Source organism: Eptesicus fuscus, chromosome 8, assembly GCF_027574615.1.
Source record: "Eptesicus fuscus isolate TK198812 chromosome 8, DD_ASM_mEF_20220401, whole genome shotgun sequence".
In the NCBI taxonomy this organism is placed as follows: Eukaryota; Metazoa; Chordata; class Mammalia; order Chiroptera; family Vespertilionidae; genus Eptesicus; species Eptesicus fuscus.
Window position 1 is genome coordinate 103,166,354 of NC_072480.1, and position 19,495 is coordinate 103,185,848.

Consider the following 19,495-nt stretch of genomic DNA (forward strand, 5'->3'; position numbering starts at 1 on the left):
CGGCTGTCGTATGCACCCAGCATCCCTTAGCGCGGCCCTCAGAGCACGGGCCTCAGGGACAGACTGCCCTCTGCACCCCGACCTCGGACTGACAGGAGGGTTCAAGAGCTGGGCCATGCCCGGCCGCGGGGCTCAGGGGCTGAGCGTCTACCCAGCAACCAGGAGGTCAGGGGTCGAGTCCCGGTCAGGGCACAGGCCCGGGTTGTGGGTTCGATCCCAGTGGGGGGCGAGCAGGAGGCAGCCGATTGAGGTGTCTCTCTCACATCCATGTTTCTCTCTCTCTGCCTCCCTCTCTCCCTTTCACTCTCTCTAAAAATTAATGGAAACATATCTTTGGGTGAGGCGTAACAAAATAAATACATAAATAGAAATAAAACAAAATAAACAGAGGTGTTCAACGGGAGAGGTACCTTTTGAAGATCAAGGCGATGACGAAGTCGGGGTTCACCCGCACTCTCCAGTCACACTCTTTCCCGGGAGGGTACGGCTGCGGGTAGTTGGGGGACAGGATGACCCCCGCCGGGCCGGTCAGGTTCCCGCCGCAGGTGGCTGCCACCGAGGAGGACAAGGGAGAGGGACGATGCGGTCAGTATGCGGGAGACGCCCCGGACTCACTGCGCCTGGCGGTCACGCCCTCACGGCGGCAAGGCGAGGACGGGCGGCCCGCGCCCCGGGACTGAGCAGCGGGCTGCGTGGCCCCCGCTCTGAGAGGCCCTCCGCACTCGGACACGGGGGACCACTCGCTGTGGTTCTGAACGTGACTGTGACTCAACTAAACCAGTGGCTGCCTGCCCCCCCCCCCCCCCCGCTGTCCACACATCCCCCCGGGGCAGGAACACCCCGGGGCCTGCTTCACCGCCGGGCGATTCGAATCTCTGTCGTTGCCCGCGGCTCACAGCGCCACGTCACTGCGCACTTCCCGGGACAGCGAGCTCCCAGGCCCCGGTCACCTGCACCGCTCGCTGCCGACCCCGACGCCCGCTCGGCTCGGTCACAGGGACCGTTCAGGGAAACCGTCCGACTGAGCACACACGTGTGAGTGAGCGCCTGTCTCCCAGGCCCCGGGCACGCAGGCTCCTCCGGGCTCCCCACGTGTCACAGGGACGAGCGGACACCACGTGTGAGCACATCTCTGCGCGGAGCGGCCCCGACCTGGCACTGGGGGCTGCTCCCTCGCTCAGAATGCGGGGCGGCCAGAGCAGGCTGCGCCGTGAGAACCCGAAGCCACTCCCTCTTGTTTGTATCAGATCGACCTTCTCTCGCGCCCCCGCCCCCTCGGGGTTACTGCCTTCTCTCTCTCCCCCTCGGGGTTACTGCCTTCTCTCTCTCCCCCTCGGGGTTACTGCCAGGGGAAGCCTCGGCGGACAAGAGCGGTCCTTACACCTTCCAGAAACGTGTGCCTTCGCGTTCGGAAGGCGGTGATTAGGGAGTTCCAGGTACTGAACAGGCAGCCGAGTTTTGTCCTTGACCCGGGAATGTTGAAGGCGGTTCCTTTAGGCGACAGCATTTCTGTTAGCGCTCCCATCAGGGGGAAGGGGGAGACCCTGACAGTTCACAGGTCAACGCAGCTCGGACGCCGCACGCTCTCGCCATGCTCGACGTCCGTACATCCAGCGCCGTGGTTATCGCCGGGTGGTTCTTAAAAGGCCCCTGACGGAGCCATCGCGTTTCCTCTAAACGGTGTCTGCTTCCCCTCACTGGTCCACGGTCACTTACGGATTCTGTTCGCAGAGAAGGAAACGCCCTAACGGGCCATCTCCTCCAGACACACGCAGACGCGGCGTTTTTGTAAGTGAGACGGAGCCATCTTCTTCAGGGACGTTAGCATCCCGGGAACCTCATTCTCCATAGAAAGAACTACAACAAACCCCAATACTCCTGGCTGCCATGCCGCCCCGTCCCGGGCTGACTCTGAATAGGAAACATTGATGACAAGTTCTTCCGATCCACAGCCACGGGTGATGTGATCCAATTCAAACAACACACAAGCAACACCCGCTTTTCCTGGGCTGCAGTTTCACTTTAACAAACTGTGTGGACAGGAGGGTCTAAGGGGCTCCCCCAGGACATGGTCCCTCCTGGACCGGGCGGAGCTGAGGGCGGAGCTGAGGGCGGAGCCTGGGCAGGGAGGGGTGGGCGGAGCTGGAGAAAAGGAACGGGGGGGGGGGGGGGGTCAGAGAGGATGCTGCCCACACAGGGAGGGGGGGGAAGGTGAAAAAGGGCCGGTCCCGGCACTGCTAGTGGTGCCGCCCGCAGGGAGAGTTCGGGGTGAGACTCAGATGCTGACTTAAGTCCGAGCTGGTGCAGCTCAGAGGTTGAGCATTGACCCATGAACCAGGAGGTCAGGGTTCGATTCCCGGTCAGGGCACATGCCCAGGTTGTGGGCTCCATCCCCAGTGGGGGGCGTGCAGGAGGCAGCCGATCCATGATTCTCTCTCATCATTGGTGTTTCTTTCTCTCTCTCCCTCTCCCTTCCTCTCTGAAATCAATAAAAAAGAAAAAATTAAAAAAGCACTGACTTAAAAGGAGCAGAGAGGAGGTGGGGTCCACCCACCCGCACCCCGGAGGCGTTTCAGGGGGTATCTCAGAGCTCTGAGTGGAATGGGCAGCGCTGCCTGGCTGGCTGGCTCCCCCTCTGGTGAGGTGCCCTTCTTTGCGGCTCCCTAGGTTCCCATCGGAGACCTTGCCAGCCGTTTTGGAGGAGATTCGCATTCAGGTCAGTGCAGAACGCAGCTCTGACCGTCTGCTCTGGAGGGAGTGGTACGGAGGCAGACTCCACGCCCACAGCTCCCCAGCCCGAGTGCAAACCTGGGGCCCCCCCCCCCCGCCCCGGTTAGACCTTCACCCACCAAGGTCTCAGGCGGAACTTGTCCCTGAGGCTCGTCAACGGTTCTGACTCAAAGCATTTCAAGTTTGAAGCTGTCATGTGGGATCACACGTGTCCGATGGCACCGGGACCCGGGCTCTGCGCCTGGTGGATCCCGCCAGCTCGGAAACGTGCTCCGGCCGCGCGGATCTGCACGTGGAGAAGGGGGTTGCGGGCTCCCTGGAAAAGCGACGCTGTGGGAGGGGGTCCAGGGACACTGTCCTGGGAATGGGGGGCACCCAGTGTCCCCCAGTCTGGAGACCGGGCTTTTCAGATGCAGCCGGAGATGCTGTCAGGAGGCGCCTCCACGGCGGGCGTCCTTTGCGGGTGAAACAGCAGGCACCAAGCAAAGGAGAAGGAAGACTCGCCAACGACACGCTGGGAACCCGAGTGCACGGAGCGGAGAGGCTGAGGGCTCCATCCGGGGAGGAAGGACGGCGCAGGAGGCGAGGGCAGGGGCGCAGGGGATGGGCACCGGGCCCGCGGGAGGAAGCAACCCCAATGCCCCGAGGGCAGGGCTTGAGGGACAGGACAGGGCGCCTTCAAATTCACAGGGAACTGAAGACGCCGCTTCAGACGCCCGGAGTCCTCGCACTCCGCCATCCGAAAGGATGAGGGTGAGAAATACCACGCACAGTGTTTTCTTCGTCATCCGGGAAGTCGCTCTCACGCGTGGCTGAGGGCAGCGCACGTTGCTGCGGCCTTCCCGAGTTTTGAAAAATGTTGTGAAAGCCCCAGACATACATGGGACTGCGGACACGCATCGCTCATAAGACTGCGGACACAGACTGCGGACACGCATCGCTCATAGGACTGCGGACACGGACTGCGGACACGCATCGCTCACAGGACTGCGGACACGGACTGCGGACACACATCGCTCATAGGACTGCGGGCATGGACTGCGGACACACATCGCTCATAGGACTGCGGACATGGACTGTGGACACGCATCGCTCATAGGACTGCGGGCATGGACTGCGGACACACATCGCTCATAGGACTGTGGACACGCATCGCTCATAGGACTATGGGCACAGGCTGCGGGCATCACAGGTGCTCTGCAGCAGGAGGGGTCCCGGAGGCCACCTCCACGCGGGGGAAGACTGCGGGGCACCTGCCCAGCAAGGAGGGTGAGTGGGTCCACACGGGGCCTCCCATACGGCGCGGCGCCCACACTCTCCGGAGCAAACCAGGATGACCCACAGCACTCCTGGGCCCGGAGGCAGGGCGGTTTACAACATGATCCAGCAGGACGCGGCCACGTAAGGCAGCTACACGCGGGTCATAGCTTATGCGTGTTTGTGTAAAAAATACCAGGTCTTTCCCGCCTTCTTCTTAGCTACAGGTCCTAAAACTTCGGCAATAATCATGTGTTTTCACGAGGAGAAAGCTACGTGAATGAAAACTCTCTGGAGCCAGCGGACAGCATTTGCTGAGTGTCGAGCCAGGGTCGCCGGAGCCCCGATGATGGGTCCCCACAGGGGCGCACGCCACGTTTCCCGGGACAATGCTTTCAATGCCACGGAGAGGGAGCGGCCACTCATTCCCATGTCCCTTTTCCTGGGACCGGACCCCGAGGTGAGCGGCAGGCCTGCTCGCCAACATGCAGGACACGCAGCTGCCGCGGCGACGGGAGCGTGTCCCTGCAGCGGACACTCAGGCGGATGAAGTGCCACCCGGTCTCTTTGCTGAGGACGGATGACCGAGTCCCGGGCCAGAACCAGGCCGCTCGGAGGGGAGCCAGCCGCTCGGAGAGGAGCCAGCCGCTCGGAGGGGAGCCAGCCGCTCGGAGGGGAGCCAGCCGCTCGGAGAGGAGCCGGCCGCTCGGAGGGGAGCCAGCCGCAGGCCACAGCTCAGATGAGATGATGCTCAGATGCTACAATGACGTGTCTAAGTGAATGGCCACTGAGGAGTGGCCTCGGGGAGGCGAACTGCTAGTGGCCCGGCTCGGGATGTCCCTCCCAGGAGCGGGCAGCCTGCAGAACAGGAGGAAAGGTGCCTTCCTCACTTAGAAGCAGGACAGCGGTTTAAAATGGCGGGGGCGTTCAAAGGTAATTACTCCACTTTTAAAAAGAAACAGGCAGAGCTTGGCCAGTGTTGCTCAGTGGTTGAGCATTGACCTATGAACCAGGAGGTCACAGGGTGGATTCTCAGTCAGGGCACAAGCCCAGGTGGCGGGCTCGTTCCCAGTAGGGGGTGTGTAGCCAATCAATGATTCTCTCTCATCATTGAGGTTTCTCTCTCTTTCCCCTTCTCCCTTCCTCTCTGACATCAATACAAACAAATTTTTTTAAAAATTCATGCATCTTCCAGTGCAAGAAAGAAAAGAAAAGAAAAAAAAGAAAAGAAAAAGGTAGAAATCTGCGTATTCTCCTGATGACTGTGCTTGACATGACAGCCCTGTGCCTCTCATTTCACGATCACAGTCTCTCTTCACAGATTAATTAAAGTGCACATATTGGAAACCGATGATAAAGAAGTTCAAACTGAACTCTGACAGTTCACTGGAATAATAAAGTTCAGTAGCATTTCTGTTTAAAATTAAGTTGAAATCATCTAAATAGGTATTTATGGTAAAATGTTGAGTTAAATGGAGGGACAGTCTACATGGGATTGCTATTTTCTGTAAAAACATGCATTACCTTAAAGCCATATTTGCAATAGAACATCTTGGATTGTTATTCAAATTAAAGTCTGCAAAACCCATTTCCATGTTAATAAGACCGAACCCTCACAATTCCAGTGCAGCTCAGAGACCACTTTCTCCTCGCATCTTCATTGTGACAAAAGCAGTAGAATTTCCAGTTTTCAGAACTCGATTAAAATGTAGCAAGACTATATAAAAACCACCTCAAAAGGGAACGTACTTTCTATCTAGTCGGTTTTGCTCACGGGCAAGTTTCTATATTAAAAAAATGAGAACAGCAATAGTAGGGTTATGAAATTTTAGCCACCCAGAATTTTAGATTATAGTAATTTGATTAATTCTTATCTTTACAAGATGTGTTCAGGACAGGAAGTGTTAGATGAATGTCAATTACTCTATATTAAGTAGACTACTCCCTGGATCTCCCTTAATAAAATACAGGTTAAAGGCTTGCAATGAAATTGACATTTCATGGGTCAGAGCACCAGCAGGTGGAGAGAAACACTTAAGAAATATTGCTGGCCCTGACGGCGTGGCTCAGTGGTTGAGCCTCGACCTATGAACCAGGAGGTCATGGTTCAACTCCCAGTCAGGGCACCTGCCTGGTTTGCGGCTCCATCCCCAGTAGGGGGCGTGCAAGCGGCAGCCACTCAATGGTTCTCTCTCCTCATTGATGTTTCTCTCTCTCCCTCCCTCTCCCTTCCTCTCTGACATCAATAAAAGTACATTTAAAGAAAAGAATGTTTCTGAAGAGACGATCCATTTCCCGGCGAGTTACCGAGGCCGCGCCTCCCTCCCTCCCGGACGTGCGCCCGCGCCCCCCCGGTACCTGTGCAGGTGGGCGGGTCGGGCTGCCAGAAGAAGCGGTTGTTGAGCTGCACGCAGGTGGTCCTGGCGGGTCCCTGCAGCTGGTAGCCGGGGTCGCACTGGAAGGTGACGGTGTCGCCCGGCTCCCGGCTGTCCCCGTAGCGGGTGCCGTTCTGAGGCATCCCCGGGTCATTGCAGGTGGATGCTACCGAGGCTGGAAGAGGAGATAACAACAGGTCACGACTGGAGACGTGGCCTGCACATGTGTAGGCATGTAGGGCCCCCTGGGCTGGCACCGGGAGCCATCTGTCCACGCAGGAACGCAGAAAAGACGGAGGAGTGCGGAATCTAAGTCTATGGCTATGGCTATGGCTATGGCTATGTCTCTGTGTCTATGTCTATGTCTATGTCTCTGTGTCTATGTCTATGTCTATGTCTCTGTGTCTATGTCTATGTCTAACTATATCTATCTATCTCTATATCTCTACCTCTATCTCTATCTCTATCTCTACCTCTACCATATCCATATCTATACCTATATCTATCTACATCTGTTTCTATATCTATGTCTATGCTTATCTCTACCCATCCATCCTTCCATCTCTCTGGCCTCCCCTATATGGAGGGTGAACCCTCTCTGGTGTTCTAACTGTAAACGAGGGAGTCAGTTACATTTCCAACCTTGGGAAGCTCCCAGACTTGGCTTCCAATTCCCTCAGCCCCTGGGACTCTCAATGGAGTCCTGTCCCCGGGGATAACCGACAGATGCTGGCAGGACAGAGCCACTCTGAGCTGTAAACTCTACGTTTCCCGTCCCTGTGGGGACTCCAAGGATCCTCATGTCCTGACAAGCTCAGGGAAGCATGAGAATAAACTTTTACCTGCACCTTGAACATGTTTTCAGCGGATACGTTTTCAACGCACTCACCTGATGTAACAGGGGAATGCAAGGCCCTGGCTCACAGTCGTATCCCAAGAGCAGGACAGAGGGCTCATGACCCCTCATCACTCTGTTATTATGATCATCGTGTTCTGAGGAGGGATGTCCCTGGGCAGCGGGGATCGGGGGACACCCCGGGAAAGGGAATGTTGGGCTGCAGTGTAGGGTCTTCAATGGGAAGAAAGCAGGGCCTGCGGGTCAGACGCCCCAACGAGGTATTTCAGGTTTCCGCGCCCTCCCGTCAGCTGCGAAGAGGAGCAGTCAGAGTCCAAAGCAAGCAGAGCCCCCAGACCCAGCGCGGCCAGCGGCCGTGGGGTGAAGGGTGGGCAGGAGGACAGGAAGCTGACGTAGGAAGTCGGGATGCAGCACCCAGAGCCTCATGCTGTTAGGGTCATTATCGACTCAGCACCAGCGCCACCCTAGCCATCGTCCCTCAGCACAGCCGGGCCGCCCAGTGCGAGCTGTCACCGGCGAGGCCAGCTTGCTATTTGAGGGACTCATAGTCACGTCCACTGGACTGAATCCGCATCCTCACGAGACACACCACCCTCTCCCCAAACAGGTGGATGCGCGTATGGTTATGTATTCATTTCCAAGTGATCATTTCTGTCACTGTTTATATAACATTAATATAATTTTAAAATACACAGTTTTAACATAGTCATTTAACGGTTTAATTATTATATAGTAATATTCACAGTAAGTACTCTCATAGCAATCCTATATAATAAAAGGCTAATATGCAAATCGACAGAATGGCAGAACGACCAGTCGCTATGACACGCACTGACCACCAGGGGGAAGACGCTCAAGGCAGGAGCTGCCCCTGGTGGTCAGTGTGCTCCCACAGGGGGAGCGCCGTTCAGCCAGAAGCCGGGCTCACGGCTGGCGAGTGCATTGGCGGTGGCGGGAGCCTCTCCTGCCTCCACAGCAGCGCTAAGGGTGTCCGACTGCTGGCTTAAGTCCGCTCCCCACTGTCAGTCAGACATCCCCAAGGGTTCCCCGACTATGAGAGGTGCAGGCTGGGGTGAGGGACCCCCCCCCCCGCCCCAGTGCACAAATTTCATGCACAGGGCCACTAGTATTAATATAATAGAATAAGTACGTGGTATTCAGATAATTTAACAATAAAAATGTAGGAGTAAAGCCAAGGGTGAGGGTTATTTTAAGTTCTAAAACGAGATGTTTTATTACCTCTCTTTCCAAATACTCATTCAGTATTCGTTACAAGCAGACACATGACCCAGTACACACGTCCTGTGCCAAGGTGTACTGGTCATGTACACAAGTGAAAATTTCCAGACATATCAATGTTGGGAAAACAAATGTTCTGTATAGTGTAGTTATGAGGGTTATTAGCACAAATCTGGCCAAACAGGATCAGCAAATACTGTATATGCCCGAGTCCTCATGAGGGGTCAAAGGCTCTGAGAAGTCCTACAGTCATGAAACCTTTTTTAAAATAAATTAATCCAACCTGGCCAGTGTGGATCAGTGGTTGAGCATTGACCTATGAACCTGGAGGTCATGGTTTGATTCCCGGTCAGGGCACATGTCTGGGTTGCAGGCTGGATCCCCACTAGGGGGTGTGCAGGAGGCAGCTGATCAATGATTCTCTCTTGATTATTGATGTTTCTATCTCTCTCTCCCTCTCCCTTCCTCTCCTCTAAAATCAATAAAAACACATTTAAAAAATAGTTTAATCCAGTGTATCCTACAGTTTTATAATCACAGCACATACTTCCCAACAAACCTCCCAATTTCTCCAAAAAAGATTCGTGAAACGTGGGCCCGTTCTATTGGTTATGCATCCCTTCACGGTAGGGGGTCTAATTCCTTTCCGAAAGTACATTCCCTACTTCTAACCCAAACTTTCCTTTGGAATATGTCTGAGAATCATAGAGCCGTCCACGGAAAAGTCACATTCTCATGGAGTCCCTGCTGCGACAGACAGACAGGCTGCCTCTGCGAACCCCGCTGACGACTGACGTGAACGTGTGAGCCGCGGTCCCCGGTCCCGGCGCAGCTCCAAGGCGCATGGGCAATGACCAGAAAATCAGCCACGGAGGCTTAGTCCAGTGGAAACGGGCCCCGAGGTCTGACTCCATCCTTTCAGAATGAGGAGATAGAAGGGAAAAGATGCCTCGTTTTCTGGATTAGGTTCAAAAAGCAGTAAGACTCGAGGGAGAAACACAATTTGAAACGGAGCCGCGGCGGGCTGTCCCGGCTGGTCTGGGATGAACGGGGTGCTCCCGGTTGTGGCGCAGGAGGGCGGTCCCGGTGGCGCCGGGACAGCTGAGTAAGCAGCCAGGAGCCGAGCCCGACCGCGGGCCTTCCTCTGGGCCAGAGATGGCCTTTGCAGCTCCGGGCCCGCACAGCCGTGGGCGCCATTCCTCCTGGCGGTTGGCTGTGTGCGTTTCTGAGCCGCAGCCCACCTCTCCCTCATTTCCCCTCCGATGTGCTTCCTCCGAATGGGGTCTGGGCCTCTGAGCCGCTCCACTTTCCGCCATAAAAGAGGAAATGGGATTCCAGCGGCGGCCTTGCCCCGCGGCTACCCGAGGAGAAGCCTGGCCCCGCGGATGGGCACTGTGGCTGTCCACGTCCCACAGGGGCTGCTGGGCCTCTGGAGGTCACAGGACACTTCCCCCAGGCCCCGCACGCCACCCCGCCATCCTGGTCCTGCCCACCTGGACCGAGGACCCTCTGGGTCAGTTCGAGCCGCCAGAACCCTTCACATGCGAGCCATGGACGTGACTTGGAGTGTCACGGGCCACAACACACAGACCCTGTGGGATGAGAAGCTGCAGGGACACGCATGCTCCCCTCATATTAACCCACTGTTGACAAGGGGAACCTATAAAAATATATATACTTCCATTTTTCTTTTGCTTTTAGATATATTTTTTATTGATGTTAGAGAGGAAGGGAGAATGAGAGAGAGAAACAGCAATGATGAGAGAGAATCATGGCGCGGCTGCCTCCTGCATGCCCCCCACTGGGGATCGAGCCCGTAATCCGGGCATGTGCCCTGACCAGGAATTGAACCATGACCTCCTGGTTCATAGGTCAATGCTCAAGCACTGAGCCACACCGGTTGGTTGGGCTCCATTTTTCTTTTTATTGATTTTAGAGAGAGGAAGGAGAGAGACACAGAGAGAAGCATCTATTGGTTGTTCCACTTAATTATGCATTCTCTGGGTGACTCTTATATGTGCCCTCACCGGGGATTGAACCCGAAACCTTGGCATATCAGGATGGCGCTCTAACCAGCTGAGCTGCCCGGCCAGGGCCTATGCATTTTAATTACATAGCCCCTCAGTGTTGCTCTGAAGCCGGCACTGCCCTCAGAGGCCCATTAGGACCAGCCGGAGAGCACAGAGCCATCCCCTCGCTTTACCGACTTCTCGGTTGTACCCACACAGCCCCCAGGCCACACGCTTGCCATCCGCTCGCACCATCGCTTCTGAAGAAAAGGGCATTTCTACTTCATAAAAAGAGCAACCTGACATCATCTTAGCAAACGGACACGTTTTCCCGAAGAGCAACCCCCCGTGGTATTCGCAGTGAACGATCCCCCACAGGCCCTGCTCCGTGAGCTCCGGGCGGCCTCAGGCCCAGCGGGCCCCGAGGTGAGGAACTGCGCGGCCTGTGACCTCAATTTTATGAGCAACCTTTTAAGCGGCACATCGACCGGAGCTCACTCTCTCATGTAAATCCTGCTCTGGCTCGCGGGGACCTGCCGAGAGATAAATGGAGGTGGAGTGTGTTTACGTGTGAATCCCACTTGTTTTCGATGCTGCTGACCCCACGCGCCGCGGCACTGCATGACGCCTCTGCATGGGGCCACCTAAATGCACTCGAGGGGGAACCGCACCAGACCTCTCCCCCGCGTCCCCCGGAAACCGTCCATTCCAACGGCCCGGACCACGAAGGAGCACGTGTCTCCGGGAGCTGACGGCGCACGCGGGCCAGGGCGGAGGCCCCGAGGATCCTGGGAGGTGGCTCTCACGCTAGCACCTCCCTCAGCCCAGGGAGGCGTGGACCAGGCTCTCCGTGCGGGGCGGTGGGCGTAGAGAAAGCAGGTCAGCTGGCAGCTGGTGGCACTGGGAACTCACGCCACAGCCACCGGGAGCCTGCCTGGTGCCAGGCGTGGGGAGCACCAGGGTCAACCTGGTGTCCAGGGAGAGACACACCTGGCTCGGCTTAAGGTGAACAGGCAATGGAAGCCTTTAAAGGTACGTCTATAATAATAAAAGCGTAATATGCTAATTAGACCAGACGTCCTTCAGGGCGACCTTCCGGATGAAGCGGGGCTGCGAGGGAAGCCCAGGTCCCAGGTAATGGCCGGCAGCTGAAGGGAAGCCCGGGTCCTAGGTGCTGGAGGGAAGCCCGGGTCCTGGGTGCCAGAGGGAAGCCGGTGCCGGCAGCCGGGGGAAGGAAGGCCTACTCCTGCACGAATTCCGTGCATCGGGCCTCTGGTGTACATATAAAGCTTTATGAAGCTGCATCTCCGCTCCACCCCGGGATTAATATTTGTGTACAGTGTGAGGTAGAGTCAAGGGATTGTTTTGTCCACAGTAAAGCTCAATTGTCCATTTGTTGAAAAGCCGTTCTCCATCACACACAGTGTGACCTTCATCACTTTGTAAAGTTATGTGTATACTAGAGGCCCGGTGCATGAAATTCATGCATGGGGCGGGGGTCCTCAGCTTGGCCTGCACCCTCTCCAATCCGGGACCCCTCGGGGGATGTCTGACTGCCGGTCTAGACCCTATCCCTGGGATTGGGCCTAAACCAGCAGTTGGACATCCTTCTCGCAATCTGGGACCACTGGCTCCTAACCACTCATCTACCTGCCTGCCTGATTTCTCCTAGCCACTCTGCCTGCCTGCCTGATCGCCCCTAACCGCTTCTGCCTGCTGGCCTAATCGCCCCTAACTGCCCTCCCCTGCCGGCCTGATTGCCCCTATCCACCTCTGTCTCAGCCCCTGCCACCGTGGCTTTGTCTGCAAGGAGGATTGGATGACCGGAAGATGTCCAGTATAATTAACATATTACCCTTTTATTAGTACAGATAGGTAGATATAGACATAGATAGATGATATACAGATATGTAGAGATATTATAGATGTAGATATAGATATCATATAGATATATAGATATTATAAATGTAGATATAGATATGATAGATTGATAGATATTGATATGGATAGATATAGATGTAGAGATATTATAGATGTAGATATAGATATTATAGATATATAGATATAGATATATATAGATAGATAGATATATAGATATAGATATTATAGATGTAGATATAGATATATAGATATATAGATATATAGATATATAGATATAGGTATTATAGATGTAGATATAGTTTATTATAGATAGATATAGATATATAGATATAGAAATTATAGATGTAGATATAGATATATAGATATAGATATTATAGATAGATATAGATATATAGATATATAGATATAGAAATTATAGATGTAGATATAGATATATAGATATATGTAGATATAGATATTATAGATGTAGATATAGATATATAGATATAGATATATAGACATAGGTATTATAGATGTAGACATAGACATAGCTATTCTAACAAAGCAGGGTCTCCTAAGACAAGCATTCTCTTTGACACGCTCTTTAAATCTCCACCTTGTGCTCAGGAACATGCCCTCCCCGTAGGGGAGACCAGACACACGCACGGGTCCCCGAGGTGGGCCTGGGCCCGGGTGCGGGGCACTCACTTGAGAACTGCAGGGAGAAGCCGGACTTGCTGATGAAGAAGTCGCTGTCGAACTGCAGGGTGAGCGCGTTGAAGGTGCTGTGGATGTCGCCGGGCAGCGCCGAGCCGCTCCACTCCTTCAGCAGGATGGCGCGCTCCACCGGCCCGTCCCACACCCGCAGGATGTCGTGGCTCTTCTCCGTGTCGAACAGGATGAAGTGGAGGCTGCGGAGACAGCACAGTCCCCGTCACTCGGCAATGCCTCCCGGCCCGGGCGCACGGAGGCCCCAGCAATGCACACCAGCCACTGCACACACTTCCATCCCACCCCGACGTGCCTTCCCCTAACCACTCTGCCTGATCGCCCCTAACCGCACCCGGGACTGGGCCGCAGGGACACGCATGCAGAGCGGGATCCCCCTAGCAGGACCCTCTCCACCTGCCAGGATGCACGGAGCCCTGAGCCACATCCTGGGCTACTTTTTAAGGATGAAACCATCCCTTCAGAGGCTGTCAGCTCTTTTTAAAAAATATGTATGTTTATTGATCTAGAGAGGAAGGGAGAGGGAGGAGAGATAGAAACATCCATGATGAGAGAGAATCATGGAGCAGCTGCCTCCTGCATGCCCCACACTGAGGATCGAGCCCACAACCCAGGCAAGTGCCCTGACCAGAATCGCTTCCTGGTTCATAGGTCGAAGCTCAACCACGGAGCCACGTGAGCCGGGCTGTCAGCTCTTGGCGATCACTCAAAGCTTCCTGGGCATCAAGACACATGGGACAGAGCTCTGTGTGAAACAGATGCGGGCAGGTTTTCTATGTGGTGTGGGTGTTGTTCCCGTCATGCCCAGAAGGGGGCAGCATCCACACCAGCAGGAAAGGATGTTGACACCAGGAGATTGTCTGCCTGAACCCCTATGATGGGGTCTGATGTTGTATTTGTTCCCATAAATTGCATTTTCAGAAAAGGCATTATTTGCAATAGCAACACGAAGGCGGAGCGGGTCCCCTCAACTCCTTCCTTTATAACATTTAAAACACTCCGGGCGCACCGGCCGCGATGTGTAATAGCAACTCCTTCCTTTATAAAGTTACAGCACTTTGATTGGATTTGCAGACATCTTCCAGAACGACTCCAGCGTCTCTGCGAGGGAGCTCACTGTCAGAGGAGGCAGCAGAAATCCGGTCCTATTTGCGCAATTCAGACAGATCGGAGCGGAGCCGAACGCCAGCGCCCTCGCGCCTTCCCAGTGTGCGGATTTACAGCTTTTGACGTACTGCTCAACGCACAGAATTGTAAGGGAGATAGAAAATCGGAACAGATGACATAGGAAAGCCTGCACACACACTAAACGATCTATTTTGTGTGTATTATATGCTCGAAAATATCTCACCTGCACAGAGTATGAACCATAGCTTGTTTTTATTTTTTAAAATATATTTTATTGATTTTTTACAGCGAGGAAGGGAGAGGAAGAGAGTTAGAAACATCGATGAGAGAGAAACATCCATCAGCTGCCTCCTGCACACCCCCTACTGGGGATGTGCCCACAACCAAGGTACATGCCCTTGATCGGAATTGAACCCGGGACCCTTGAGTCCGCAGGCCGATGCTCTGTCCACTGAGCCACACCGGTGAGGGCCATAGCTTGTTTTTAAATGTCCAACATGAAATGTATTTTTATTCCACAGAAAGGATCAGACTACAGCAGGCATGTGTGTATGCCTCCCCTGCCCCGGTGGTAACAGTCAACCCCACTCGATCCAGACCTTTTTAAAGAATAAAATCTTATAGACACTCTCACACACCCTCCCCCCATGTGGTCCTGTGTCCTTCCGGTCACCCAGCTCTGAAGTTCAGATGGACCGTCCCGTTTATGATTGCACAATTTCCATCCACATGTGCACGTGCTTATCCCCAGACAATGCACAGGGCCCTTTGGTGTGTCCACCAATAATGACATCATCGATGTCGCTTTGCTGTGGGCTGGTATTGTCTTCAAGTTGCTTTTCCCACTCGGCACTGAGTGAAGCCCTCTGCCCTGGGGAGGTCACGTTCAGGGAGTCACACACACAAGATGAAATGAAGCAACGACTGACATCGGCATCAGAAAGCAGGCGAGAGAGGGGAGTCAGTCTAAGACGTGCAAGGCCCACGCACAGAACACGCGTGCAGATTGAGGCAAACTGTCTCGGATCTCCATGACCAGGACAACGCACCGTGCTGGGGACTGGAATTCAGCACCGCCCGCAATGTCAGCTTTCCTTCAACCCATCTATGGACCGACTGTGATTCCAATAGGAATCCTAGCCGTTTCCGTGGTAGAAAGTGACAAGTGTTTGTAAAATGCCTGTGGAAATGCAGAGCCATGAACAGCCATGGCGATCTAATGCCAAAGAACGAAGGCGGGGATTATACTACAGAATTTCAGGACTTCTAATAAAGCAAGTACGTAATTGATAGAGAAAGGTACTGTGCTGGATGGACAGATAGATGGACGGATAGGTGGACGAATAGATGGACAGATAGATGGATGAATAGATGGACAAATAGATGGACAGATAGATGGATGAATAGATGGACAGATAGATGGACGAACAGATGGACAAATAGATGGATAGATAGATGGACAAATAGATGGACAGATAGATGGACAGATAGATGGATGAATAGATGGACAGATAGATGGATGAATAGATGGACAAATAGATGGACAGATAGATGGATGAATAGATGAACAAATAGATGGACAGATAGATGGACAGATAGATGGACAGATAGATGGATGAATAGATGGACAGATAGATGGATGAATAGATGGATGAATAGATGGACAGATAGATGGATAGATAGATGGATGAATAGATAGACGAATAGATGGACAGATAGATGGACAAATAGATGGACAGATAGGTGGACAGATAGATGCATGAATAGATGGACAGATAGATGGACGAATAGATGGATGGAATTAAGCTCAGAAACAGGCCAAAGTGAATGGAATTATTTGTGATGAAGGTTGCACTGCCCTGCAGTGGACGATCGCGCTTCACCATGGACAAACAATGCCTCGACCCATCCTCACGCATGCGCAAAAGTCAGTCCCGGGTGACGTGGAGGGTAAATAAAGCTTCTACTACAATGACCTAACGCAGCATTGTTCTAACGTGGGGGAGGCAATATTTTTAAATCTGAACACAAACCATTATGACCATTCCCAACAAATATGTGATATGACAGAATTTAAATACAGAGACCCATTAACTATGAAAGAAAGTGAGTTAAAACGGATTTGACTCACTGAAATGAAGAGTCTGCGAGTATCAAAGACACGGTTATGAGGCCAAAATGACTGCCCGCCGAGGGTAAGAACATGTAGCTACACCGGCGGCCGAGTGGCTCGGCTAGGTGAGCGTTGTCCCGTCACCAAAAGGCTGCCAGCTCACTCCTGGGCAGGGCACAGGCCTGGGTCGCAGGCTCGATCCCCAGCAGGGGGCGTGCAGGAGGCAGCCAATTGATGTTTTTCTTTCACAGCAATGTTTCTGTCTGTCTCTCTCCCTCTCTCTTTCTCCATAAAATAAAAGAGAATATTTAACTTACATGGTGCTGTATATAGCATATTATTGCATTCAGATGTACAGAAACTGCTTCTGTACTGGAACCTGGAGAGAAGACCCTTTGGTGGTAGGCTGGAGGCCTGGAGAACCTGCGGGCGCGGCCACGGGCGTGGATGCAGGCGCGGCAGCTGGATGAGTGGGTGGTGAGTGGAAGGCTTGGGGGAAGGGGATGGAGGGTGAGGTCACAGGCGTGGGAGGGCCAGCAGCGTGGAGGTCAGAGGGCCTGGCCGTGCTGATAAGGTGCTGGCCTCACCGGATCTCCGGCTCCGAGGGAAGGCGCACACACTTTTCAGACGGGATCACGAGAAGGCGTCCTCGTTGAGGGCTGATGTTTTAACTGAGGCCCAGAATTTGAGAAGAGTCTGAGGTGAGGCAGGAGAGCTGGGGCACAGGCCAAGAGCACGGGATGGAGACGGTGCGTGCCCTGGAACACGGGCCCAGGTGAGCATCGGAGGTAACGTGCCAGGGCGGAGCGCCAGACCCAGGTGGCAGGGACTCTGGGCCAGCCGGGAGAGGCGGGATTTGGAAAGGTCAGTTGGGAGAAGACTAAAGTGCGAGAGAAGCGAGGAGGAGAGAGGAGCTGGAGACAGCAGGTAAGAGGGAGGGAGAGCCGGGCCCACCAGTGCGGCTTTCACGCACAGCTTTTCCCACAGCCTCTGCCTCGTGGCAAGAAATCTCAGGCGTCCACCCCACGGGCCCGGGAGGCACCGCCGAGATCTTGGGGAAAAACTGGAGACGGGGGACACAGGAGTCAAACTGCTTCTGAAAACGAGAACCTTCCGGGAGCAGGACGGGGTCATCGGGAGGAGGGTGAGCGGGAGCAGGACGGGGTCATCGGGAGGAGGGTGAGCGGGAGGAGGGCGGGGTCATCGGGAGGAGGGTGAGCGGGAGGAGAGCGGGGTCATCGGGAGGAGGGTGAGCGGGAGCAGGACAGGGTCATCGGGAGGAGGGTGAGCGGGAGCAGGACGGGGAGGAGGAGCTAAGGTGCCGAGGTGCCTGGGCTCTCGGAGGCGTCGGCGTCCCGGGACAGCAGTGACCCCCACTTCCCTGTCAGCGGTCCCCCCGTCATTCCTGTCGGTGTGACTCAGGCCTGACTCCCGCGGGCAGCACTGGCACGTGTTCTGCACACGCACTTCCTGGCCGGTCCCCCTTCAATGAACCCGGAGGTCAAGGTTCCATTCCCGGTCAGGGCTCGGTCCCCATGGGGGGCGTGCAGGAGGCAGCCGATCCATGATTCTTTCTCATTGATGCTTCTCTCTCTCCCTCTCCCTTCCTGTCTCTCTAAAATCAGTGAAAATACAGATTAAATAGCAATAAAAGGGGCGGCTCTTCCCCCAGCCCCGGAGAATCACCAGAGCTCACGGGACCCTCTGGTCTCCCCCCGCGGCACCTGTGCGCGCGGGGCAGCGCGAGGCCAGGCGTGGCTCCCGGCATGGCCTGGGCGGCAGCACAGCCGGGGACAGACGCCGAGCTGGCGAAGCTTCGGCTTGGGCCGGACTTCACCAGGAAAGCTTCGGATGCCCGGGCGGTGCCGGGCCAACAGCTCGGGTGTCTGGACCCGGCCCTTCCTCTGGGCGGGTGGGGCAGGGCTGGGCCTCCACGCGGGACGGAGCTGGGCCGCCTGGTCATGGCTGAGACGCTGGGCACCTGGGATGGCCCCTCACTTCTGCTCCCATGAATCTCACCCCTGCACGCCCCTCCCAGGCGCCGGCCCGAAGCTTCTCGTGACTGCGGGGAGGGGCCGCACTCGGACAGAAGGGCGTGCACCGCCAGTCTTCCCGGCACTGACACCGCAGAGCAGCCACGCACACCCGGGGCAGCACACAGACGGCCCGGGAAACAGCCGCGCCGTTTTATGAGTGACAGCTGTGCTCCGCGGCGACCTAGGGGAGTCCCCGCATACGCTTAATGCGGCCCCATTTACGGCAGGAGACTTCATTCAGTTCTGCTCAGGTAACGGCTTTGCAGCCCACACGCCAACGTCACCAGCGTCCTCCGGCCCAAGTGCCCCACGGCAGCGGCTGTCCGCGTCTCCTGTGACCGCGAATAAAAGTCACGGCCACACAGAAGCAGCAAGTGCTCTGGGCGGCGGTGAGATCCGAGCCGGCGGCGGGGGGACCAGAAATGCCGCCCGCGCCATCGCCACTGCCGAGGGCCTGCGGCTTTGCATTTGCGGACTGGAGGGCCCGTGCTCACCGCGCAGCCAGGGAGGCCCGCGTGGCGGCCGTGCGCACTCAGAGGCCTCCGGTGACCACAGGACGGTCTGAAGGAAACTGTTTTAACTAAAAGCCGTCATGGTGGGTCGTCAGGGCCTCGGCCGGTACCTTCCCTGACAGAGGCCCATCTTTACCTAACCAGCTGCCTGTTGCCTTTTGCGTCTACGATAACATAGTGTTGGAATGTCCAAGTAATTTCCCTTTCCCGGACCCTCAAAGCGCAGGCACCCCTGCAGAGCCCACAAACCCCTCACTGTCATTGAGTTACGTGCTGACTAACTGTCCTGCACCCTCCTAAGTAACGAAGCATGTGTCCATCATTTCACTTTTACCCAATCCCAGGGGTTTCCCGGCTTTGCTGTCTCCCGCCCCCTAACCTGTCACCAGTGGATTCCATGTAACCCACTCACACCTCCTCCTTTGACTGTAATGTGTAAAACAAGGTGAAACCCGCCATTCTGCGGGACATCATCCAAGCCCAGTGACAATCTGCTTTCTGGCAATTGTGGACAGTTTGGCTCAAATACACGCACACATATTCTTCATGGGTTTGAATGTACACACTTTTTAGAGTAAAAAAAATATGTACAGTAAAAAAAATAAATCGTAGTATGAATGTCTAACAAATTTTGTTTCTATTAAGAAATTT

The 19,495-nt window shown here is 54.8% G+C and overlaps 1 protein-coding gene across 1 annotated transcript in view; it reads right to left on the reverse strand.

Annotated features, from left to right (window-relative positions):
• Window positions 1–19,495, reverse strand: part of CSMD1 (CUB and Sushi multiple domains 1) — a 694,425-nt gene that overhangs the window by 118,743 nt on the left and 556,187 nt on the right. The window contains exons 26-28 of the mRNA XM_054719948.1: window positions 13,035–13,237; window positions 6,346–6,537; window positions 411–549 (exon numbers count right to left, since the gene is read on the reverse strand). Of these exons, the coding sequence (XP_054575923.1) occupies window positions 411–549; window positions 6,346–6,537; window positions 13,035–13,237 (534 nt within the window). The remainder of the gene's footprint in view (window positions 1–410; window positions 550–6,345; window positions 6,538–13,034; window positions 13,238–19,495) is intronic.